Below are 24,781 nucleotides of genomic sequence, written 5' to 3' on the forward strand. Positions count from 1 at the left end.
GACGGTATTCAGACTTCCCATGGGCCAAATGGACTAATCCTAGACTGTGGCAGATATGAATTCAGCTGCTTCTGTACATGTACCGGTCGAGTGGTACCAAAAGCAGACGCTTAAGCCCTAAGGGACAATGACAAATAAATCGAGGCTTCCTGTAACTTTTGGCTTTCAAGATTTCAGGTATGCAGTGGAATGCATTGGTCATGCCAGGATGGCCATCTGCATCTGCTTTGCCAGTTCTAGGAGATCTTCTCCAGTCAATGCTGGGTTTATATCAAAATTGTCAACGGCATATATGTAGGAGACAACATCACGAGAAAACATTCATTCAATGGGGTGTCTGCTGACAGAACCCTCAGCTATCTCTGCCACTACTGCCACAAGAGCAGTGGCAGTCACAGGGAGGCCACGAGTGACCTCAACAGCTGCAGCGCAGACAGCCGCCTGCTGAAGGGAGCATAGCCCACCAGGGCCGGAATGAGCGCCACCATCATCACATGGTAGCCGGGCAATCCCAGGCAATCCACCCATTTCTGACCCTTTGTGCTCCTGAGATGAGAGCCCAGCCCAGGCACCCCACCGGCCTGTGGCTGCGCCGCCAGTGCGCGCAGCACAGACGGCATGAACCAGGCCACCAGCACATGCAGCGCCACCCACGCCTCCCATCCCAGCAGCCACCTGCGCAACATGACACATCTCTTCAGACAGGGTGCGGACAGCGTGCCATGATGTAACAGCTCACCTACAGGCATATTGGCTGCAGCGTTTCTGCAGGCCCTGTCCCCCACACCTAGTCGCCACTGGGCTCCAGGGTAGCCCACCATCACTTTGGATTCGTCGCTGCTGCACATGAGGCTTGCTTCTAACTGTGCTGCACGACATCCAAACAGTACAGCAATGCTGGGGTGCAAGCTCTGCAGTGCAGAGTGAGCAGGCAAGTTGGAGCTGAAAGTGCAGGCTGAGCAGGGCGGACCTTCGAGCGTCGCCGTGGAGGCGGTGTATGACAAAGTAGCCGGCCGCGCCGCAGCCGGCGCCCAGGCCGAGCGCGAGCTTGCGCAGGGGGGCGCCGTGTGCGCCCACGAGCGCGCCAGTTGCCGCCATGTGCCGGCCGACCAGCAGCATCACCACCGCCGCCACCAACACATCGCTCAGCGCCCCCGCCCAGCACACTGCAGCACAGGGTGACATCAGATTTAAGTGTGTTACTTGAAATGCAGATCATGTGCCTTGGACACTGCTGCCCTTCACACTCTTGTGACATGGACTCAACGAGGCATGGCCGTCGACGTGAAACAGAAGATAACATCGGTGACGACCTTGAAGCATAGAGTTGCAGCAGAGATCTTATTACAGGTTCAGCGGCAGCCCAAAGCCTATAAGACACATTCTCACCAAGAACGCCGCCGAAATCTAGGGCAGCCCAGGGGCGCAGGATCGAAAAGGCGCCAACACTGGACATTGGGCGGCAGTGGCCGAACAGCAGGTCGCCCACCCCGCTCCAATAGCCGCACACCCCTGCAGACGCCAACATCACCACCTGCACCACAGGAGGCCATGCAGAGCACTCAACTTCGCATAGTTACCATGCATGCACATCGATCATGCGCACAGACTTTGCCTGCATGACAGATTACACAGGGTGAGAGGTAGCCTATCAACGAGGCATGATGGATCATCCCATGCGTGAGGCAGAGCCAGGATCAGAGCGGGATGGAGGCAAAGGAAACTTATTCCACTGAGAAGGAGGTTCAGGATCAGAGCTGTGAATGGAAGGAGGCTGATGCAGGAGCTGGAAATTGGCGTACCATGCCGAACAGCAGGCCGTCGCCGAGGGCCGAGCGGAAGTGCGCGAGCTGCTTGGAGTGCAGGTCGTGCTGGAAGCGCGCCTGCTTGACCGCGCTCGCCTGCTGCGCCGCCGTCGCCTGAACCGCGTGGTGCACGTTCGCCTCAGCGCGCAGCCTGCAACGCCACGCATCACCACCATTCAAATATAATTTGGTCATGTATTGCAAGAAAAACAATTGAGGGCTAATCCGCACAGGAGTAACATTAGTCAAGCCAAGACAGAGCGCATTCTGACCATGAGCCAATCTTTTAAGGATGACACGGGGTCGAGCAGAGACTGAGTGGATCAACTAATAGTCACTCTGCAAGGATGTCATCTAGTCATGTTGAAAGAGAATGGATCGCAGGTGCTCACTGGCTGGTCACTTCGTGGTGGCCCTTCTGCTGGAAGGCAGTCCAGGCCTGCAGCAGGACCCCTGCCAGCTGCACGCGCTCCCCAGCGCTCAATGCCTCTGGATTGATCTGCGCACACAAGACAATCCAGCCGTCACTCCTCTTTCCCCAGCCTTGCCTGGTCACTCTACGGGTGCAGATGGGGAATCATTCAATAGAGGCCCATATAGGCTGAGCCTGGGAGGTCAAACAGAGTGCCACAGGGCCGAGAGGGTGGCGCACATTAAGCTGGCGGCTGAAGGCGGCCCAGAAGGCGGTGGCCTCGTCCCAGTGGTCCAGCTGCGGCCACTGCCCGCCGTCGCCGCCCATGGCCCACCGCAGCCGCTGCAGCCCGGGCGTCTCATCCATGCTCTGCACAAAGCCCACCGTGCCGCGCCCGCTGCTGCTACACTCCGCTGACCCCGCCACGCGCTCCTCCATGGGACTCCCAAAGCACTCCCCCGCGCCTGTGTCCGGATCCCTCCTGCTGGCGGCTTCTGCAGCGGTGCCTGCATCGCTGCTCCCCGCCCCGTCTGCCACGCTGCCAGGACTGCTCGAAGCTGGCGTGCATGGGCTAGCTTCTGTTGGCTCCTCATCGCTGCCTTCACCTCGCGGCGTCAGCACATGGACGAAGGGCAACTCCTCCTCGGCACCCTGCTGTCCTGACGCACCCACTCCCTCAGAGGAGCGCTCGATCGGCTTATCCTGGCTAGCTGCGCAGACAGCTGTGTTGCTGGCAGGCAGCTGAGTTGCATTACTGGCTGCGCTAGCGGGTGTTGCTGCAGGCGCAGCGTCACCGGATGCATAGAGCCTCCCCTGGCTGTGTGATTCGGCCTCCCGCTGTATGGCCCCGGCCGCTGCAGCTCCGCTCGTGCGCAGCTCAATTGCTGCAAAGTTTCTGTTATCGACCCAGTCTGTGTCCGGCACAGCATCGTCCTCCTCAGCTGATCTGCTGTCCGAGGCTGCCAGTCTGGGCTGCTCGGGCTGGCGATTCACACCATACTGGTAGCCGACCATTCCACCAGCAGCAAAGCAGACAGCTGCCAGAGCGAGCTGGGGAATGAGCTGTTCAAGCAATGTCTGGTGCTCATCTGATGCATCTGATCCAGCTATATGGGGCTCATGGGTAACCACAGGCTGCTCTTCTGCTAATTTTACCGGTGTCGGTTTCTGGACTCTTGGGCCCTTGTGCAGTGCTCTTTCTGAAGCCAGTGCCGCTTGCCAGCCTCGAGGACTGATTCGAGGCGCCTGGCTTGGAACCTTGACTGCCCCTTGTCCCGTGAGGACACCCCCAGCGGCTTGGCAGGTGCTGGCCACAAAGATGGTGAACAGCGCGAGAAGGGCCATATATAAGCAAAGTGATCTCGTCATAAATATTGCAAATGAATTTTCCTGTTCTTCAACAATATTTTGAATAGAATCTCATCCGCAAGGAAGACTGCATTGCCGCTCTGACACTACCAGAAGCTGCCAATATGCTATACTTCAGACTCTGATTTTGTACAACTCGAAGGCAACACGCAATCCAGTTAGTTCACTTGAAAGATTAAGAATCTTGTGTAAACTTGGTGGAGCACAGGCATGTTTATAGAAAGAATCCTATGCTGACATAATGCGCTTGCACTGCTATGCTACTATCTTTGCCAGTGTATTGTGCGACATTCAATTTAGATCACAAGATCATGTTAAGTAAGTGCGATTCTGTCTTTCAGGTAAGATACACATGAAGCCTTCAGTGAAACTTCACTGTGAAGCAGCGGTGCCGAAGCTGACGTCATTACTGGACTGCAAATATATCAAGAAGTCATTGATCAAAGTAACGAAGCTCTAATTTGGTCGAATACAATAAGATGTCAATATTAAATTAAAACATCGAATCATTCTTTAGCTGAAGTTGTGAAAAGTAAATTCAGAATTGTCGATCACTTCAACGTTGATCTGCATTGAAGATTGACAACGCAATGATGTAATCACTAGCTTTAAAAAATGCCAGTCCCAGCTGCTGTTGGTTATGCGGTAGTGGGAATTATTGCAGGCTTCGTTGCCCTCATCCATCAAGGTGACATCGACTTCAGCAACCATTGACCTTCCTCCCTCAAGACACGGCACTAATGTGTCATTGCTCTTAAAATTTCTAAGATTGTGCAGGCCCAAATTCCTTCGTTCCTGGAGTGTGCGAGCGCCTGGAACCATACCTGCTTTCTGAGGTGGTGGGGCAGGAGCTCGCAGTGTCTCAGCTCAGTGACGCGATCTGCGATCATTTCAGCAATGAGAACCCGCTCAAACCCCTCATCGTATCAGTCCATGGGCCCCCGGGCGTGGGCAAATCCATGTCCCACCTGCTGGCAGCACGTGCGCTGTACAACCAGGACCCCTCCCCACAGACTCAATGCCCCGGCCAGGACTGCCCTGGGTACAAGGTGAGAAATCCCACCACTCCCACCAACATAGTACCCTGCAGTCTACTTGATTGAGAGTTTCTTGTAACACCCGCCTGGAGTCAGACCTCGGTTGTTTCTTAGTTGGGCCAATTGCTGGAACCCCCTGAGACGGCCCTGGTGGCTTTGAGACAAATGAATCCTCTGGCGCATGAAGCATTGGGCATGCAGGTGCTGTACGGCATGGACTACATAGCCAGCGAGAGGGATCAGCAGCACGCGCTGCTGCGGGCCTCGCTGCTGGAGCACTGCAGCCGCTACCCCGAGGCGCTCATTGTGGTGGAGGAGTACGACAAGCTGGACTGCTGCACACGCGGCTTCATGCGGCAGCTCTTTGAGAACGCCAGAGCCGCCAACGTCACCCTGGACAGGTGCGCTCAAGCTCTGACAGCGCCACAATACCGTTGCTCTTCAGTCCCATGAGTACATAGATGATGCGGTGCTGGGGGAATGATGACATCGAGAAGAGTCGGCATTTGAGCCGTATCATGATGCAGGTCGGTGATCATACTGGAGTCGAACAGCGGCTACCTGCAGCTGCACGAGCTGCTGCAGGCGGCGGGGCACAGGGGCAAGGTGCGCGCGGAGGACGCGCAGCGCGTGCTGAAGGACCTGGTGTTTGACCTGTGGCGGTCCGACGGCTGCGAGGAGCGCTCAGACACGCTAAAGATGCTGGCGCTGGTGGACTTCTACCTGCCCTTCCTGCCCCTGGAGCGGCCGCACATCGAGCAATTGTTCTGCATGAAGTTAAAGGAGCGCGGCGCTTCGCTGGCCGAGTCCAAGCAGGCCGCGGGGCTCACCTGGGATGAGGACGTCGTCAAGTTTCTGACAGACAGGGTGCGGTTCATGGTTTCTCCGTCAAAGGTGCCATAATGGATCCAAGCAGTTTTGTTTGGTTCAGCGTCTCTGTTTTGGTTCAGCGACTTTTAACGAGAGTCTTCTACTGTATATGTGCAAGTAACAGAGCTCAGTACAGTGCACGCTCCAGAGAGGTCCAGAGAGATGGTGCTTGTTATGATGTGGAGGTCAGGAGGGCCCTGTACAGGATGCTGAAAGTGTTGATGGGTATGCATGCATAAGATCTCCATTGTTGGGGGTGCAGGTTGATTTTGAGGGGCCGTACCCGATAGAAGGGGCAAAGGAGGTGGGCACGCTCATGACACGATATGTGTCGCGAGCACTGCGGGCGTGGAGCAGTCAGCAGGCGGCCAGGAAGCAGCTGGCAGTAACGGAAGGTGAGAAGCCAAGCCGGGAGCACGGGGGCTTCAACAGCAAGGTCGTCAGCGCCTTACAGAAGGTGAAGGCAAAGGCTAAGGGAGGCCAGGATGCTCCTGCTGAGGAGGATATTCTGCCGGTTGTGCATCTAAATGTCGGCAGAGATGCTCTGGGGAACGCGCAGTTGGTGGCTCAGACCCAGCTGCAAGTTCAACAATGCGTTGGCAGCTAATAAATTTAAGTTGTTGAAACTGCTTTGAACTTAGGCATCTTGGTTTAATTTTGACGCGCTTTGCTGAGGCTTACATTTGAACCTCTAAACTCGTTTATTCTACGTGGGCGCCTGTTGGCAGCCTTGAAAGCATGGTGCTAGAAGGAATGCTATCACCACTAATTGGGCAGAATTCAGTTGCTGCATTATACTGTGGCAGAAGCTCGTCTGCAGCGTAATGCACGCTAGTGGTAGAGTCCCCAGTCTAGCAAAATGCTAGTGAGGGTTAGGCGTGAAACCACCTTGCATGTCATCGTTTTTATGAGGCACTGTTGGACACATGCAGCAGAAATGCTGCATCATGCCACGCAGTATGCATGCGAGGCCATGCATGTCAAGGCTGCACCACAAGGGCATCCCGCCCAGGGCCCACCCCAATCCACTCTATCTTGACCCCGATAAGCTCCTCAATCCGCGCAACGTATTTTCGCGCATTCTCCGGCAGGTCGTCCCACGTCCTCACCTGCTCATGCAGCGCATGTCAATCTAACTGCAGCCTATCAAGATCTCGTCATTGGACCAAGCGCATTCTTGCACATCAGAGGTACATTGCCAAAAGTCTCACAAATATCAGGCATCCACCGCGCGTGCAACATTGCTTGCGGATATGGCATTCTGATTCAGGACTTCTGAGAGGTGTACCTTGGAGATGTCGGTTTCCCAGCCGGGTATGTCCTCGTACACCACCTCCACCTTTTCAAGCTCGGCGATCTCTGAGGGCATGCCCCTGACGGCCGCGCCGTTGAGCTTGTAGCCGACGCCCAGCCGGATGGTGGCCAGGTCTGACAGCACGTCCAGCTTCGTCAGGTTGATGTGCGTCAGCCCATTGATCCTGCAAGCCAGCCGCTGACCTCAAGCTCAGCAGTGCATCGGCGGCTCTCATCATTTTCAATGAAGGTGCCCTTCTTCTTTCAAGGAATACCTTCCTCCCTGGACCTGGTAGGGGCCCTCTTTAGCATCTATGCTTGGGCCCCTCCTCCTTGTCAGAAAAATATTTCACCCTTTTGGGGGCTCTGCTTAGCTGCCATGCATACGCCCCTTCTCTCCTTCACATATACCATTCAGCCCTGAAACATTAAGAAATAAGTTTTGAAAGGAGTGGGTCGGCGGCACACCGGGTGGCATATTTGAGGGCGGGGATGTCGAGCCAGCCGACGCGGCGCGGGCGGCCGGTGGTGGTCCCGTACTCGGCGCCGATGCGGCGGATGTCCTCGCCCAGATCCCCAAAGATCTCCGTCGGGTAGGGGCCTGCACCCACCCTCGTCGTGTACGCCTTGGCCTGCGCAGCAGGAAATTGTCATGCTTCAGTCGGCTGCTCGGGAATTGTGATCTTGTAGCGAGCATGTTCTCTCACATGCGTGGAAGCATTTCTTGGCACTCAAAAGGCCTGGATTTCAAGAAGGGTATGCACCTTGTCATCCAAAATGCTTGCTTCATCTATTCATTCCCATATTGAATAAACGCTTAACAATTGGGCCTACAACACCCCTGGAATGGGGTTGAGGCGCACCACGCCGATGATGGCCTGGAACTTGGTGGGCGCGAGGCCGAGGCCGGAGGCAACGCCCCCGATGGAGGGGTTGCTGGAGGTGACAAAGGGGTAGGTGCCAAAATCCAGATCCAGCATGGTCGCGTTGGCGCCTTCCACCAGGATGCGCTTGCCGGCCTCCCATGCATCGTTCACCAGCTCCACGGTGTCCCCCACAAACGGCAGCACCTGCCGTGCGATGTCTTTGTACCGCTCTATGTCCGCCTGCAGCACACTCTCCCCTTCAGGGCACCCATCCCTGACTGCCCTAGACGTGGTAGATGTTTATCCTAGCTCCTTGAAGTGACATACTTTGGCGTGTGGATCAGAAGAGCGCGCAGTGTCTGCACAAGCATTCCTCCAAAAATCATCGGCTCCAGTAGCCAATCTGTGAGACTAGAATGTCGTGCAGATCAAGGGCTGCTGCTGAGTTGCTTAGGAAGGCTGCTAGCACCATTCTGAATAGGCAGGCTCAGTTAGCGATGCCTTGTGTTTCTGCAAACCCTGACACGTGGGAGTTGAGGCGCACCTCGACGTCGTACTGGAAACCCTGGAAGCGCTTCTGGCCGTCGAGCGCGAGCACGCGCAGCTTGGCGGCAAAGGCGTCCAGGTCGCGCAGGTCGCCGACGCGGATGCCGTTGCGCGTGGCCTTGGACGCGTACGCCGGCCCGATGCCGCGCTTGGTCGTGCCGATCTGCTTGCCCGCCAGCTCCGCCTCTCGCAGCCCGTCAATCTCCTGTTCGAGCATGCGCCACCGCCAAGCCTCAATGCCTGAAATCCTCCTGGTGTACTCTTGCAGGAAAAACGCCAAACTCATTTGTCAGACTCCCGAGGCCCTGTGAGCCCTGTGAGGACTAGCACTGCCTGTAGGTCACCGGCACCAAGAGAGTTTTCTGAGTGAGCAGAATCAAGAGGAAAATGGCGCAGAGAATGAGTAGCCCATCTTTGCATGTGACCAGTGGACAAAAAATGCTACCTCAGTAGCTGGAAGTCTGAGGAGGGAAGTCAGGTCTGTAAGCAGGAGTGATCCAGATGGATCTGCCCACCTTGTGCAGGTCGAAGAGGAGATGGGCGCGGTCTGACACGATGAGGCGGCCCTCGGTGGAGGCGCCCTGCTCTTTGAGTGTGGCGAGCTCCTCAAACAGGGACGGCAGGTGGATGACGACGCCGTTGCCCACGACGCACTGCGCATTCTCGTTCAGGATGCCCGAGGGCACCAGGTGCAGCGCATACTTCTTGCCCGAGCTGTCATAGATGGTGTGCCCCGCATTGGCCCCACCCTGTGGAAAGACCAGCTCTACATTATCGTCATGCACATCTGCTGTGCAATTTGCCAGGCCTTGGCATCGCCAAGAACATGCAAGGTCTCACATTTGGCATTGCCCCTAGTGCATTTATTGCCGAGCCAATCTCTTGAGATACACACTTCACACCTGTGTGCAAGACAAACAACCTGAAGCTTCATGGGAATCTTCAGAACGACACCATCTAAGTGAATATGCAGTTGTGCCACAGAGATCCGTGCAAACAAACAGGAAACAGAAGGTGCACATGCAGACCTGCGCCCTGGCAACAATGTCGTATTGCTGGGCGAGAATGTCCACCAGCTTCCCCTTGCCCTCGTCTCCCCACTGTGTTCCCAGCACCACCGCAACTTGTGCATCTAAGCGTCCATCCTGGACCGCTGATGCGCAGACAGCTCTGAGCGCAGTGAGTGACCTCCGCCGAACAGCAGAGAACGCTGCTGCAGGCCTCCTCCTGTCAGCACCTAGCTGGAGGGTTCGGCAAGTGGGAAAGCCAGCCCCTGCTTGGCACTGAGCTGGCATATGGCTGTACACCTGCACGACCACACAGCGAGTTCAATGCCAGTTCTGTGATGTGCGCACAAAGGAATTTAGGACGTAGGTGCATAATTAAGAAATTGGGTACGATGTTCATGACAGAACAGAAAGTACATGAAAGGGGTTGTACAATGATCCATGGGTCAACGAATACAGTTGGAAACCGCCTGACGGCTCCTGTGCGTCATCTAGAGGGAACTATTGGAAAACATGCAAATGCTCTGGTATATGGCAGACAATGATTATGAAACGAACAAGTCATACTGAGATTTTATGCTTACGTTCGCCCTGACGAATGGTGCCATCACGGCTTCAGGTCGTCAGCTAAGCCAAACCACAAAAAAGTCAGAAATCGCATTCTTGGCGCATAACAGGTGTTGATCAGAGGACCAGTCCTCCCGTTTCCAGATAGATTAATCGCTCATATATGCTCTCGACACGAGAAGGACACGAGAAGGACAGTTGTGAGTACAAACAGCACGTGGGCTCCAGCCTGCTGGCACGTGACTTTATGACCTCGAGCCACGACCGCTCTTTCGTCTCAGGGCCGATTTGCCTACAATTGTGTGCCTTCAATCACTTCAACAACAGTTGTGTCGGGTTTTTGGTTCCAAACTGTTTCCAAATGCCTGAGCGCTTTGCTCTCCCAAACTCCAGCACAGCTGCAGGTGGAGGTCAGGTTTTTAGGCGATTTCCTCATGTTCCTCTCGCACCTGGGTGCAAAAGAAATACATTTTGGAGATCGAACCATCGGAGACGAATCTGCACACATGCTACGGGCGATGCTAATGAGATCTTGAAAAGGATTAAGGAAGCCAATGAGTACAAACGCGAGAGAGACAGTCAGGTGCCAATCTAACCAATGTCACTTTGTGTAGAGATTCATGCATCTTTCAATATTGTGAATCGACTCACCGCTTGATGTTGCTGTTGCAGCCAAGCGCCTCACCAGTGACAGATCCCATTTTGACAGCACAGCCCAGTGATGATCGGCAGCTATTGGACGAGAAGGTGGCTTCCTTCGCACAGAGTGCTGCTGCGAGAGAACAGCAAGTTTTAAGCTCAGCAATGGCGGACCTGCAGCAGCAGGAAGGCCGCTTGCAGGAAGCACAGCAGAAAGGCCAGCCTTCGGCTGCACAGCTGCAGCTCGGTAATCAAAAGAAGGCCGCCACTGATGCAGCGAGCTTGCGATTAGCAGCAATGAAGAGGATTGATGCAGCACGCAAGTATTCTGCCTTAAAACCAGTGGAACAGCCTTCCGGGGTGACCAGCACTCCTCCTGCAGTCTCCAGCCCTGCCAGCCCCTCTGCGCAACCAGAGGGACCTGCAGAGTGGGTGCAGAGCAGTGTTGGCAGCGCTGCGCAGGTGCACAGATGCCCTCCGCCTTTCAATAGGTTGCCAATAGGCGCTGTTTTGTTGCTTCTACAAAGGCGCCTGCATGCAGCCCGGAAGGTTGACTAATGTTAAAGGCTGAGTGGTCCCACATGTGCAACAGGCCGCCCCATTCATAAGGGAGATAATACAGAGGGAGGCGAGCAGCAGCAGCATCAGCCAGGATCTCAGTGCAGAGCAATTCACGCTGGCCAAGGAGGCGGAGCAGCGTGAGCGTGGAGCAGATCTCATCACCATCGACAGCAGGGACGCTGGCGGCGGTGCAGAGGGGGCATACAGGCCCAAGGTGGCCACTTGGGGAGTCTTTCCGAGGCCGTCGAACATCAGTCGAGAGTATGGGGGCGGCCGCACCATCCGGCCTGGCGAGGTAACCATCAACTCCCACTGCAAGTGCTGGTGGCCTCACCCGAGTTTGGTGAATGATGCTCGGCAGTTGCATCAGGCATGCATACATGTGGCTCTGTGTATGGGGGGCGTATTGGTACTGAATGACCCTCTCTAGAGCACCACTGTACCTAATCTAATGTTGTGCGTATGCTCAGGCGCTGGAGTCAGAGGCAGAAACGCTGGCGCGGAAGAAGCGGGTGGCCGAGGCGCTGTCCAGCTACAAGAAGAATGCGGGCCTCGAGGTCGACCCTGCCGCAGAGGCCTCTGCCAAAGAGGCCTATGACCGCGGTGTACAGCTCATGCAGAGGGTGGGTCACATCCTGCAGCCTAACTGTGTGCTTCCATGCACACTGACTGTGCACATGGGAGCAGGGTATAATAAATCTTGTTGTATTTTGCGTGCGCTGCCAGCATGCATCGCTGGATGCGGAGGCTGACATGCTATTGGCATGCTTGCAGGGGCAGCTGGCTGCGGCTCTAGTGCCCTTTGATGAGGTCCTCACCTTCGTATCCATGAGGACTCGAGTGGGCGGCGAGACTACTCTGCAAAAGGCCATCTGCCTTGACTCCTTGGTGCGCACCTGCACACCCCACCGTGCACTTGCCTTTGAGGTGCACTTTTTTACTTGGTCATGGAAAGGGATGTCTTGTTCTGTGCGATATTTGACCGTTCTGGGCTTGCAGGGGCGCCAAGATGAAGCCATGGCTTTGTACAAACAGATTTCGCGGCACTCAGCGCCGGGCGTGTCGAAGAAGGCAAAGCAGATGCTGTTCGGCTTCACCTCCATGGACTACCTGAAGACTCACACCATCTCCTACAGCGTGCAGCGCGGCGCGTACGACGAGTACTTCACAAAGCTGACGGGGCAGTGGAACAACATGTACAGCGCAGAGGGAGAGCCGGACGACGGCTCGCTCACCGTGGCGACAGTGGTGGCCACTGCCGTCATGATGGCTCCCCTGGTGCTTGTGGGGGTCAAGCTTGGGGCGCGGCTGCTCAAGTAAAGCTGGCTGGGTGTTTGTTGTTGGGCAGCTGCTGCAGCTGCCTCATGGCAAGAATGCCTCGCGGTGTTGTACAGTTTCTGTGTAAATGAGCGATTTATGTGTCTGCTGAGGGAGAGGAGGGCTGTGGTTGGATGCAACATATTTTGGATTAGCGTTCCAGGCATGTCACATGGGGACAGTATGTCACACAGTCGAAGAAGAGAAAGCAGGCCCATATGGTCATGCATGGCACATGTGTGCAGCAGGTACAGTAGCAGAGCATGGTCGACCAACAGCATGCTAGCATCTGATGTCACGGTGATGTATCAAATTTGAATTGTAATTCCAGCAGTTCTGTAGGTTGCATGACTTGAGAGGCTTTAAAGGCAATGCATTATATTGTTCCTGGTGATGGAAACATGATCATGAAGTGCAGCCCCACTACAGAGCTAAGTATATAGGGCGCGCTCTGGATTTCCAGGACTTCCCGGCCCGTGGGATGCCGGTGGTACCTCACGTTGCATGCAGCCTGCATGACGTTGAGGGCTGCAGTCTCTATCCTTACTTGGATGCCCAGTACACTTTGGGAGTCTCCACCAGGTAAAAATGGATTTTTTTTACAAGGCATAGGAGCAGATACCACTGCAGATACACTCCACCAAGGCGATGTCGGAACTGGAAGGTGGGCTCGGCCCAAAATGCAACTTAGACCACGAGAAATTAGTCTTACGACTGTTTCCTGAGGTGAATCTGGAGATCTGAATTAGAACTGATTGCTCCAAATCTTGGTTTTACCGAAAGAATATCTAGGAAGATGGCTGCCGAGGATGGTAGGTCAAACTGAACTGCCTCAATGCTGCTGATCACGAAGTTTAAATCTGAATGAATCCTGCTAAATGGTGCGATCTCAAATCATGTTATGTCGAAGCTTCGATCTGATGTATTTCTTGGGAAGCTGCAGAGTCTAAAGACGTCCACTCTGAGGAGGAGAAGGCGTTGAAGGATGACTTCCAGAGCCTGCGGGAAATCATATCTGATGAAGGCGGTGCCAAAGGCAAGCAGAAATTAACATTCTGTCATTGTAACATTCTTTTAACAACCCACTTCCAAATTGAGCCAGTGCAAGAATGGCTGGGTACTCCAAGGACACTTGCTAGTAAGCAACAAGATCAAAACATTCATTGGCATAATACTGCAGGTGCTAATGGAGAGGATGATGACGACGATGACGACGAAACATGTGGCTTCTGCCGCTTTATGAAGGCTGGAGGCTGCAAGACGGAGTTCACGGTGCTGGACCTGACCATGTTGTACTAGTTATGCCGAGTGAAGAGCGCCCTGGATCAGGTTCTGGAAGTTGCAGTGAAAGTATGCTAATAATGACCCCTCCATATGCAGGCTTGGAGTGCATGCGTGGACACCAACAGGGGCGAGGGCCACAACTTCACAGAGGAGTGCAGGGATGCCACACTAGACCTGCAGAAATGCATGGAGGAACACAGAGACTACTACAAGGACTTCATGCTGGACAGTGAGCCTAACCAGGGCCCAGATGAGGGCAGCACTCCTGAGGCAGACACCGCCCCTAGCGACGAGCCTGAAAAGCCAGGTAGGCATTTGCCTCCCATACGTGCACCATGCCAGGCTACAGATGGAGTGCCGACAGGAATATAATCAGTCGGGCACATGATTGAAGTCAAGAACCTGTCCAATTAGTGCTGGTCTAATGACATTTGCTTTCCTTTGTTGTGCAGTCACAGAAGGAGAGAAGTCAGAGGATGCGCCTGGAGACTCGGAGGAAGGCAAGGGGCCGGTGGAAGCCACAAAGGACGCTGCAGCGTCCGCAGCAAATGCTGCACAGGCAAGAATACACCTGCCAGCCCTGTCATATGCTCTGCAGACTTGTTTTACAACAAACTCTTGTATAATGCGTACGCACATGCCCTTTAGGTGACATGCATGCCTTGTAATTTCAGGATGCTGTGGAGGCGGTGACAGACAAGGTGACAGACACCATGGAGGAGTCTGAGGGACCTGTATTTGCACACATGGCTTCCGCTGACCAGGGTAATATACCGTACAGTCCTTCAAAGCAATCTTTGAATACCTTACTCGCCCAGAGCATCCGCCAAACTGTGTTGCGACTTGCTATTGACAAGGGTTTGTTGTCAGTACTGAGCATCCCTTGAATGGTGTTGCAGATGTGGATGAGCCGCTGCCTCCAGCAGACAGAGTCCTGAGCGGTCTTGATGGAGAGTTCAAGGCCAAGGACGAGGCCGCAGGGGAGACTGAGACTAGCTCGGAAGATGGGGATGGAGATGAAATAAAGGAGGGCGAGGGTGGTGGTGAGGCAGAAGAGGAAGGGAAGGAAGGTGAAGGGAAAGAGGAGGAGGCAGAGGAGGAAGAGGAGCCCAAGCCGGTAATTGAGCTGAAGACGGCCTCTCATGACCCTCGCTTCCCATCCACAAACCAGGTAGATTCTTGCTCACGTAGAAATTGATGACTTCAGGAAGCACAGATCCAAGAATTCGTTTTGTTAGCTTCGTTTTGATAAAGGGGGTGATGACATTCTCCTTATAACCAACTGCTTGTCTGCAGACGCGCTTGTTTCCTGGCAGGAAGAGCATGTTTAACAGAAAGTGGAAGATATCAAATTCTTTACAGTTGTTTTGCTGGCTGGCCAGGCACGGCACTGCTACACGCGCTACAACGAGTACCACCGCTGCGTGGCCCAGAAGGGGGAGGAGGATCCAGAGTGCAGCGTGTTCCAGAGAGCCTACCGCTCCATCTGCCCCGGCGAGTGGCTGGAAAGGTGCGTGTCCATACTCTCTTCTCAGCTGACACCTAATGACTAATCTAAGTGTATGTCCTCACCAGCATGCCTTGCTGCACCATGAGGTTTGTCTTGATATCCAGCTTAGCTAGGATGCAAAAGAAACACTCGCAGCGGGCACTACAGTGGCATATTGTGGCACTTCATTGGGGCGTGTGGAAGAGCTTGTACATGTTGCAGGTCAAGGAATGTCCCACACTCAGTGGCCTGGTTGTTTTGCAGGTGGAACGAGGCCCGCGAGAATGGGAACTGGCCCGGCCGTTACTAGCCTCATGAAGTGCCAGTGTCACGGGAGCACAGAAGGGTTGCTGGGGAAATGTGAAATGCCAGTAGTGCTTGGCGCGCATCAAATATCTATCAGAAAGGCTTCGGGCCAGCGCCTCATCTTCATGGGATCTTGACATTTGTAATTAGCTACTCCAGTGCAGTAGTGCTCCAACGGGAAACAAATATTAATGCAGCAACTTTGGGTCAATAGGCATTCTTTATGGGTTTGACATAAACAGGGTGGATCACCTGCACGTCTGGTGTGCTGCACTGTCTATGTGAAAGTAGGAGCAGCTTATTCTTGAGGGCAGCTTAGGTGCGAGCGTATAAGTCATATTGAGTGTTCATTTGTCGGACAGCAGGCAGGACTTTGATAATAGTATGTCGATGGTCTTGTTGCCAGGAGTGAAGACAGCTGTAGTGAAGGCAGCAGTAGTGTATGCTTGGTAGCGTAGCATGGGAATTGTGCTAAAGAGCATTATGCAATTGCATAGGTGAGAGTGGTGCCAACCCCTGATCAAATGCCTGGTTGGCAACACTACTACTTGCCATAGTATTCTTTGATTATTGCCATTATATTAGCTAGAAAACTTATTGACCAAGGCTATCAAGCTCTAATTTCTTGTACAGGCATCAGCTCTAACTCACTCAAGATTGCTGCGAGTGCCCCATTCTGATCAAGCCCTGGCACAGACTTGCTGGACCGCACCTCAAATAATTCCTCATTGGTATAGCAATAGCGCTCGTCATAAATTGCAAGCTCATGCATTCTTGCGCTCAGAGCTGCTCTGCCTGTTCTGCTCTTTGAGTGTCTGCTCATGGCGTTGAACAGGACTTCATTGTTCCATCTAGCATGACGCAGATTTGGCAGAGATTTTGCCATGAATACAACGGCCTCTTTGCCCACAAACGCGCAGTCATTCACTATCAATGCTTCCAAGTCTCTCAGACATATGACATCACCTCGAAAATGTGGGGCTGTGAGCAAAGTGCACTTATCCAATTCCAAAGCATGAAGCTGCCGACATGACCTGTAAGGGACACAAAGGCTGTCTGCTTCAAGATGCATGACAACAGCAGAGTTGCAGGTAATTGATCCAGCTGGAACCACATGTTTACAAGAATTGCAAGTATGGGCGCACCTCAAGAAATTTAAGTTGGTGAGACGATTGCTGCCAATGTGCAGAGCTGTCAAAGAGGTTCCAAGCTGGCCCAACGCTTGGCTGCCAACATCTGAGAGTCGAGTGTTAAGCAGTTTGAGGGTGTGTAATTGATGCAGCATCCCTGCAGAAACAGGCCTTCTTGTCAAGTTCCAGCAAAAGCGTATCAGACATGTCACTCTGTGATAAGGCACTTGAACTCCCTGCTGTTGGCTGTTCACTTGTGTCTCAAGTGATGCAGCCTTGACCTACCCCAGGATTGCTCGGGTGCTTGCTCCCCAGTTATGTTGTTGCCGCTTATGTCAAGACTGGTGAGACTGCCCTTCAGGCTCTGTAATAATGGCAGGGCCGCATCATCTATCTCTGTGCTCTTCAAGGATAGCATCCGCAGATTGGTCAAGTCTGTGAGGCACTTGACAACATCGTTGTTTGCACTCGAATCCTGCAAAACCAGTGATCGGAGGCTGCTCAGCGCCGACAACATCTCCCAGGACCTCTCTTCAAATTGCACGCCTGCAACACCAGGAACCCATCTAAAGATTATCGAAAGCTGAGCTCGCCCTCATTTTGCATGGAAGGCAGATCTGAAAACAGACATTTTGCAATACTACCTGCACAGGACAAGGGGAAGTATATATTTATAATACATATACTGTTATGCAAGCCCCCACTCCTTTCATATTTGGGGCTCACCACTCAAATCAAGCCTGCACAGCGCCGTAGCCGGAGCAACAAAGCTTGCCGTGCGAAGAGAGGCATTGGACAGGATCAGAGTGTGCAACACCGGGGCAGAGTCGATGCAGAAGGCCCTCAGCAGCTCGATGCCAGCATCATCAAACTGCGTCATAGACATGTGCAGCTCGCGCAGATTTGGAAAGCGCGTGCTGTGCAGCACTCGCAATGCCACCTCGCCACCCACCTGCCGGAAAGTTTCACAATTTCTGAACAGAAAATCAAGTTGCATGTCACAGTTATGCCGAAGTATGCGTGTACCAATGCCATCTGCGCTGGTGCAATTTGGCAAAGGATCAGCCTGGAGTCACGTCAACTTCCATCTGAATTGGTGCAGTCTGACAAGGGATCAGAGCGCAGTCATCTTGAGCAAAGAAGTGCTCAAGGCAGATGGCATGCAAAAGCATGGAGCGCGCACCCAGCAGTTTTCCATGTGGAGGTTTGTGAGCGAGCTGAGAGCTGGCGGGGCCGTTGCCTGCGTCCAGGTCACGTCCAGCCGATGCAGCCTCAGCAGGCGAGACAGCCCCTGCACGCCGGTGTCACTCACACTTGTGGCGCGCAGGTCCAGCTCGGTCAGCTGTGTCAGGGCTGCAATGCCGGCGCAGTCTCTGTCCCCCACTTTCATGTCGACAAGCCTGAGAGAGGCCAGCCTGGTGAGGGACAGCAGCGGCCCCACCTCCAAAGCAGTCCCTGCACCAATCCAGAAAAGATCCTCCAGCAATATTTGAGATGTATTAAACCTTGGCCATTGCTCAACAGCAAGTCATTAGAAACAGGGACTGAGTGGGCTGTTGCAGAGTGAGGAAGAGGACCTGACAGGTCAAGGCTGGTGAGGCAGGTGAGAACGGACAAGTGCTGGCCAGCTCTGGGGGTGAGTCGCGTGCATGCATTGAGGTTTAGGTCGCAAAGTGTCGATGAAAATGGCGCAAGTAACGCGAGCCTGTCATCACGGAGACGTTTGCACTGCTGCAAGTGCAGTGTGTGCACGGCCCTGCCAGTCACAAGCCGCAAAAGTGAATCACCCAATCTTGCCAAGAAAGCTAAGAGATTGTTGGACTACCCCTGACATGACCACTCGAACTGCTTGATGAACGGCATAAGAAAACTTGGATATTGCTGACCTGAAGCGTGAGATGGCAGCAAGCCAGGCACCTCCATCTCCAACATGATGTTGATCTGCCAACCGGATGGAGGTAGCACATGGAGCGAATGTGCCCAGCTGAACATGGTTGACTCTCTTCTGCTGCAGGAGGCTGTCCAGCAGTATGTTGGCGAGGTGCTCTGGAAGCAGCTGCCCATGGCACATATCCATAGTCAGAGGGCGATCAGAGTTTGGAAAACTCTCTAGCAGTCAAAGAACAACAAGCACTGACCTCTTGCAGGTACTCAAGGAGGGGAACGGTCTCAGGATGTAAATTTTTCCTTGTAAAACTCACCATGATCTGCTTGCGTTGGATGCGCCAAAATTCATCAGCCAAAACAGCCTGAGCAAGACAGTTGGGTGCATAAGAAAGACAGGCACAGCAAAAGCAACTCAAGCATTGAATAATTTTGCAATCATTAGCAACTAAATTCTAGTTTGCGGCATGTAGAATTGCCAGGGACTCGTACATACATACCTCGATGCAGATGTCCACCAAGGAACTCATCAAGCCAATGTGGTATCAAAGCTCATAGGCAGGTCAATGACCTGGCAATGCTCGGGCAAATGTACAATGATGTTGATCTCAAAAGCATTGGAGGGCAATTTTTTCCTTCAAAGCCCGACACGAAGGAAAAGCTCCTCCAGAGATCCTCAGCTTCCCCCTTGTGCGCAGTTGCTCTGCTTTTGGTACAACGTCGGAAGCTGTCCAAAACATGCTCTTTCATCTAAGTATTTTACTCTTTGAAGATCTGCGACAGGAGGAGCTGTGCCCGCTGCAGGAGCTGCCTGCAGTCTGAAGGGCAACGGTGCCAAGTAAATAGCGTTCGAAGCGCCTTTCGCGAAAGGCACCCCGGTACGTGCTCCATCGGAGGCTTCAAAATGACAGGTGGTTGTATGGATTGATCGGGGCGAACATCTTATGTTCCATAGGATATTGGAGTTGGATTCTCGCAGTGGATGTTTGAAACTGCGTGGATCGCCCCTTTTCTTTGAAGTGGAGGCGGGATTGTACTGCAGCCACAGGATCGGGCTCATAGCCAGGGCCCCAAAGTTTGCAAACTTGTTATGTGGATACAAGCTCAAAATCATATGTGATAGGCCATAGCATTGGAATGCATTCCGATACACTCCATGTCGAATGGTGCACCCCATCCGATGCAATCCCGTATCGTCCACCGAGTCTCGCAACGCCCTAGAAACACTACTGCTGCATACAAATCTAAGCATCTCAATTTTACAGCGCAGCATGAATATCTTATCATCGATTTACTTGAAATGGCAGACTCTAAAGCCCATGAGGCGGTACACAGACCAGCATTGGACGAGTTGACGTTAGACGATACACTGCACCAGTATGACGAACTGATAGAGATCACCTTATTATTTGCTTGCAGGTGATTTGGGGCTGTCACACATAGCTGAGCCAGCACCCTGCCTTTTCTAGAAGCAAGGTACGGCCAGACAGGACGAACTTACAGGCTTGGCCAGTAGATGCAATCCTGCTTCCACTATCAGGCTTGAGTAGCATTCTGCATGCACATTGCAACACCCTTATTGCATTGGATTGATCGCACCATGCGGTTTGTGCAGGAGCGATGGGGGGTGCAGTGGTAGGCGGCGAGTCTGAGAAGACTTACACAGCTAACTTCACATGGTACATGTTTTTCAGCTGCACTGTTGCAGGTGCGACTGCGTCCCTGGATAGTCGTCCGCCCCTGTTAACAGGACCTGCACAAATATATTGTAAGGTAGTTTTTATGAGAAGATCTGACCGCATGCATGTTGTCGCCTTTTGCAGCCAGCGGAGGAGCGCTCTTCGGATGGGACAATGTGAGGCTCCTCTTGACAGTAATAAGTCTTAGCATTGCTTTCATATTCCCAGGTAGCAACATTGCAGCAATGGCTGACCTACAGCTGCCTTGGTAATTGGCTGCAGGGTGTCACGGGGGGAGTTGTATCAATGAAGGGCTTCCTGGAGAAATTCTTCCCGGACATTCTGACCAGGGAATCAACGCAGGTAGGTGTTTGCACAAAGGGTGCAGTGCTCTAGCGGCCAAGGTAATGGATGTCGTTGACATTCCTCAATTGATGAGGATCATGCAGAGGAAGAACGGGTTCTCATTTCTGCCCTGGTTGGCATGACAGGTTGGCGATCTGTACTGCACCTATGATGATCAGAGGATCCAGTGGTTCACCTCCAGCCTCTTCCTTGCTGGGGCTGTCACTGAAATCTCAGGCACTACAGGTGTGTCCTCCGGCATGCAGTCAGCTCTTTTCTTTGGCAGTGCTGCAAGGATGTCTGGTGACATTGAATGTGAGCGCTGCATCGGGTGTGATTGGAATGCTTTGGTGCCGCAGCTCGCCTCAACAGGAACTACGGAAGGAAGTTCACCATGTTTGCCTCCGGCATCATGTTTGAGATCGGAGCAATTCTGCTGGCAGCCGCAGAGCACTATGTCATGCTCATCTTGGGGCGCGTCTTCCTAGGCATTGCGGTGCGTTGCATCCCAAATCCACTTCTGCATGTTTCACAGGGAGCATGCGAGTTTGAGTTTGGGCAGAATGTCATTAGATTTCAATGTGTGTGGAGGGGGCTGAGCGCTGCGTGTGGGATGCAGATTTCATTTGCCAGTGTGTCGGTGCCGATGTACAACTCTGAGATGGCGCCTCCTCAGCTGCGTGGCAGGCTGAGTCAGCTCTTCCAAGTAGTCCTCACCTTTGCTATCTTCGCCGCCCAGGTCCCAACCCCTGCCTCTGCTCGCTGTATGCCAAATATATACAGTGGTACTCATTCTGAAACCCACACTTTTCAAGAACTGGTTTTAAAAAAAATTCCCGCAGTCTTCCCGCCGGAAAACTATTTCTAAGCCATACCGCAGGCTCATAATGTATGAAGTGAGATTTTAAAATGCGTAATACAGTGGCTTCAAGCATGCACATTGAGCTCTGTGGATGAATTAGGAGTGAGAGGATGTCTCTGAGGGCTTCATGCTACATGCATAGCCTCATGCATGCACATTGAGCTCTGTGGATGAGTCAGCAGTGAGAGGATGTGGGTGTGTGGCAGGTGATCAACATTGGCACGGAAAAGCTGTATCCGTGGGGGTGGCGCCTGTCTTTGGGCTTGGCTGCTGTGCCAGCCACCACCCTGCTGCTGGGAGGCATCTTCCTGGATGATACTCCCAACAGTCTCATTGAGCGCGGGCACCCAGAGAAGGTGCGCAGAAGATGGCTATTCACTCGGTGACTAACTGTTATTCATATCCAGCAAATCTCAAACCCTTCTCTGTGTTCCAGTGTTGTTGTGAAGGCTTCCTGGCTTCCAACAAAAGTGTTCCAAAGAAGCCAGAATGTGCTTCTGGTTCCTTTTATGTGAGGTTTGCTGGGTGTTCTGGTCGTGCAAAGCAAGCTGAGCAGCAGGAATGGGATTGTGTGACAGGCGAGGCGGGTGCTGGAGAAGATCAGAGGCACAACTGATGTGGACGAAGAGTATGCAGACATTTTTGAGAAGGCCGAGCTGGCCAAGCAGGTCACCAACCCATGGACTCTGCTCCTGTTCCACAAGAAGTACAGGTGAGCCCACGCTCCAGCTCAGCTCCATATATATGTTAAGAGTTGTCTCGTAACACAATGCTCACATCTCACCCTGATGATCTCAGTCAATTCCCTTAGTGGTGTTGGTGTGCAGGCCACAGCTGGTGTGTGCAGCATGCAGCACTCTCTTCCAGCAGTGGACCGGTATCAACACCATCATTTTCTATGCGCCACAGCTCTTCCTGTCCCTTGGGGTACGTTCATCTTCATCTGCTAGTTTCTCCTGGAGCGGCAGCAAGCTCGTCAAAGTGCTGATCAGAACACTCCTTTTCTCATGCAGGGCTCAAGGACCGACGCGCTGATCGCCACGGTGGTTGTTGGCCTCTGCAATCACTTCAGCACGTACGTGAGCTTCTGGTCGGCCGACAAATTTGGCCGGCGCTTCCTCTTCCTGCAGGCAGGAATTCTCAAATTTCCCATTCCCCTCATGTACAGCATACAATGCTGCATGCAATCCTCATCTTCAAATCGTGCCAATATTGAATGCGTGGCACTTCTTGTGACCTGTATCTTGTGTGTGCAGGCGGGTGTTCAGATGCTCATTGCCCTTCTTGTGATAGCGATCTCGCTAGCCCTCATGAACCCAGCGCCCAGCTGGCTTGGCTGGTACATAATGGCCTTCATCCTGCTCTTTGACTCCGCCTATGCCTGGTCCTGGGGCCCTCTGGGTTGGGTCTATCCCTTTGGTGCGCCTTCGCTCTTCCATTTTTTTTTAATAACCATTATTGCATACACACTTGTTCCAGCCCTCAGGGCTCGGTGCTCTTCCATTGATTCACTAAATTCAATCAATTAAGTTTTCCATTGGCATCGAAATGATGACCTGCAAGGCAGGTCCACCTTGCAGCATTAGTCTTCATACTGTCATCCATGTAGCACGGTGGCTGCATGCAAGGCTGAGAATCTGACCAAATGTTTGTGTGCTCTGCCCAGAGATCCAGCCTCTTGAGACTCGCCCAGCCGGCGGAGCAGTGGCATCCCTCATGAACCTGCTATTCTCCTTTGTCATTGGGCAGACCTACCTCAGCATGCTCTGCACCATGAAGGTGTTATCCTCCCACTGCCTGCCTGCAAGAATTGACTGGCTGAAAAGGAGCATTTGGCACGGCTGCAAATAATATCAATATAAAGTGTTTTGATGTTAACATGGGAGCATTGCATGAATGTTCAGATGCGCAAGCCTCAAACTCTGCATGTGCTGTGTGCGCAGTGGGGCGTGTTCCTCCTCTTTGCCTTCTGTGTCCTGGCAATGACTATTTCTGTGGCCCTCTTCTTCCCAGAAACCAAGGTTAGCTTGCAACTATTCATGAGTAAATGCATGGTGTCAGTCTCCCAAAGCCTCATGCAGGTGTAACATTTGCAAGCATCCATCACATGACCTTTCTGGCGCTGTATTGAAGCTGCTAACCTTGTGTTACCGGTGCAGGGGGTCCCAATTGAGGACTGCCCCTTTGTCTTCAAGAAGCATTGGTACTGGAAGAAGTACGTGCTGCCACCTGGCTGTGCCAAATTTTACAATATTTTGCTTCAAGAAAGTGTCTAAGGACATGGACTTACTTGCACCTGTGGAGAATGACATCGTCCACTTGTTGATGCAGGTTTGCCAACATCAAGGATCCCCACTCCCTTCAGGAGCGAATTCTCGAGCAGAAGAGAGCCGCCGAAAGGGGAGTCACTGCCGAGAATGTGAGTGTCTCCCTCTGAATGCTTGCCTGTGTGTTAAATAATAAGCCCATCATTAGCAAGTACATATTGACATGGACAATCGTTGAGCTGGTTTCTGTGCTGATGACTACAGGGCGCCAGCAATGGAGTGGATGGCGACGCAATCAATGAGATTGAGATGCGCAGGGCCGAGCAGTGAGTTTGACACTGCCGGTGTGTCCATACTCCGGAGTGAGAAACCAACTTATGCTTCCTCTGGAGCGGCAAGTGCTGCAGCCCATAAACTTGCCATTGCCTGCAGTGGGGCGGTGGGACGGCTCTGCAGGCCTATGCTGGGGTGGACTTTGTCCCTCACAACTGCTGGTAGAAGTTTTCTTTCCAGCTGCACAAGCTGGAGGTGATCACTGCAATCAACTCATAATTTTGAAGAAGACTGTATGTCTCCAACGGCGGATGCAGATGAGGAGCTACTGGCATGCAGCATCATTTTTTTGTGCCAACATTGAAGCTGGCAAGCAGTTGCTTTGTATCGTGTATTGTGTGCCTGTCAGTCGGGCCAAAAATCATGCCGTCGAAAGTTTCTGTGGCCAATTGAACGAATGCGCCACTAAGATGAGTGCATTATTATGGGATCCTGGTCTTGGAAGGGATTTCCGCTTGAAGTATCATGCGGCATCCTGCATGTCTGCAATGTGTTATCTATTTTCTTTGCACGTTGTGCATGCAATAGGCGTGAACAAATGTACCAACATGCTTGAAGGATATTTCCTTGTGTCTATGGCAGCTCACTTTCATTTTGGGTGCATCGGAAGTCAGCGGTATGCTTCAGGAAGTAGATTGTACTGGATGAATTGGACTGAGGACATTTAATACTGCAAATTTAGAGGCAAGCTTGGAGTGCCAGAAATAGGAAGACACTGATTGAAATATTGATAATGAGTTGTCAATCTGCATTCTGGTTTGCATTCTTGGAAGGTGAGGCTGTATGTCTAATGCTTAGTCGTTGCTGGTGACCCTTCGCTCAGCCAGGCACATCCCACTGGGATTGATGGATACATTCATTCGATGAATTTATGTGTAAAAGAAATTTAAGCTCCGCATGCACGTGAGTGCCCC

The 24,781-nt window shown here is 52.8% G+C and overlaps 7 protein-coding genes across 7 annotated transcripts; 4 read left to right on the forward strand and 3 right to left on the reverse strand.

The window, feature by feature from the left end:
* Positions 1–392: 392 nt before the first annotated feature.
* On the reverse strand, positions 393–3,231 carry COCSUDRAFT_42655 (hypothetical protein; the record flags this gene model as incomplete). Its single annotated transcript, XM_005646804.1, has 6 exons — positions 393–675; positions 971–1,166; positions 1,390–1,534; positions 1,803–1,956; positions 2,198–2,304; positions 2,458–3,231. 6 exons carry the CDS (start codon positions 3,229–3,231, stop codon positions 393–395), a joined length of 1,659 nt encoding a protein of 552 aa, XP_005646861.1.
* Positions 3,232–4,508: 1,277 nt separating this feature from the next.
* COCSUDRAFT_6316 (hypothetical protein) lies at positions 4,509–5,865 on the forward strand (the record flags this gene model as incomplete). Its single annotated transcript, XM_005646805.1, has 4 exons — positions 4,509–4,634; positions 4,824–5,023; positions 5,150–5,489; positions 5,755–5,865. Coding segments are annotated over 4 exons (777 nt in total), but the record flags the coding sequence as incomplete, so codon positions are not given.
* A 286-nt stretch (positions 5,866–6,151) lies between these two features.
* On the reverse strand, positions 6,152–9,925 carry COCSUDRAFT_47829 (Adenylosuccinate synthetase). Its single transcript, XM_005646806.1, has 8 exons — positions 9,789–9,925; positions 9,226–9,504; positions 8,713–8,946; positions 8,196–8,402; positions 7,649–7,891; positions 7,254–7,417; positions 6,781–6,970; positions 6,152–6,601 (listed from the first exon to the last, which is right to left on the reverse strand). Exons 1-8 carry the CDS (start codon positions 9,810–9,812, stop codon positions 6,473–6,475), a joined length of 1,470 nt encoding a protein of 489 aa, XP_005646863.1. The 5' UTR covers positions 9,813–9,925; the 3' UTR covers positions 6,152–6,472.
* A 782-nt stretch (positions 9,926–10,707) lies between these two features.
* Positions 10,708–12,291, forward strand: COCSUDRAFT_42658 (hypothetical protein; the record flags this gene model as incomplete). The annotated part of the gene is made up of 5 exons (XM_005646807.1): positions 10,708–10,872; positions 11,003–11,266; positions 11,442–11,594; positions 11,746–11,859; positions 11,971–12,291. 5 exons carry the CDS (start codon positions 10,708–10,710, stop codon positions 12,289–12,291), a joined length of 1,017 nt encoding a protein of 338 aa, XP_005646864.1.
* A 2,401-nt stretch (positions 12,292–14,692) lies between these two features.
* COCSUDRAFT_16488 (cytochrome c oxidase subunit H) lies at positions 14,693–15,371 on the forward strand (the record flags this gene model as incomplete). The annotated part of the gene is made up of 3 exons (XM_005646808.1): positions 14,693–14,743; positions 14,955–15,082; positions 15,326–15,371. Coding segments are annotated over 3 exons (225 nt in total), but the record flags the coding sequence as incomplete, so codon positions are not given.
* Positions 15,372–16,747: 1,376 nt separating this feature from the next.
* Positions 16,748–18,574, reverse strand: COCSUDRAFT_42660 (RNI-like protein; the record flags this gene model as incomplete). The annotated part of the gene is made up of 4 exons (XM_005646809.1): positions 16,748–16,972; positions 17,315–17,449; positions 17,681–17,952; positions 18,415–18,574. 4 exons carry the CDS (start codon positions 18,572–18,574, stop codon positions 16,748–16,750), a joined length of 792 nt encoding a protein of 263 aa, XP_005646866.1.
* Positions 18,575–20,001: 1,427 nt separating this feature from the next.
* On the forward strand, positions 20,002–24,761 carry COCSUDRAFT_29606 (general substrate transporter; the record flags this gene model as incomplete). Its single annotated transcript, XM_005646810.1, has 16 exons — positions 20,002–20,089; positions 20,205–20,236; positions 20,343–20,429; positions 20,552–20,651; positions 20,765–20,901; positions 21,025–21,144; positions 21,474–21,623; positions 21,846–21,979; positions 22,095–22,194; positions 22,281–22,470; positions 22,573–22,686; positions 22,934–23,046; positions 23,211–23,288; positions 23,427–23,482; positions 23,599–23,686; positions 23,799–24,761. 16 exons carry the CDS (start codon positions 20,002–20,004, stop codon positions 23,862–23,864), a joined length of 1,653 nt encoding a protein of 550 aa, XP_005646867.1. The 3' UTR covers positions 23,865–24,761.
* Between the last annotated feature and the right edge of the window lie 20 nt (positions 24,762–24,781).

This window comes from Coccomyxa subellipsoidea, assembly GCF_000258705.1.
Source record: "Coccomyxa subellipsoidea C-169, whole genome shotgun sequence".
Classification (NCBI taxonomy): domain Eukaryota; kingdom Viridiplantae; phylum Chlorophyta; class Trebouxiophyceae; family Coccomyxaceae; genus Coccomyxa; species Coccomyxa subellipsoidea.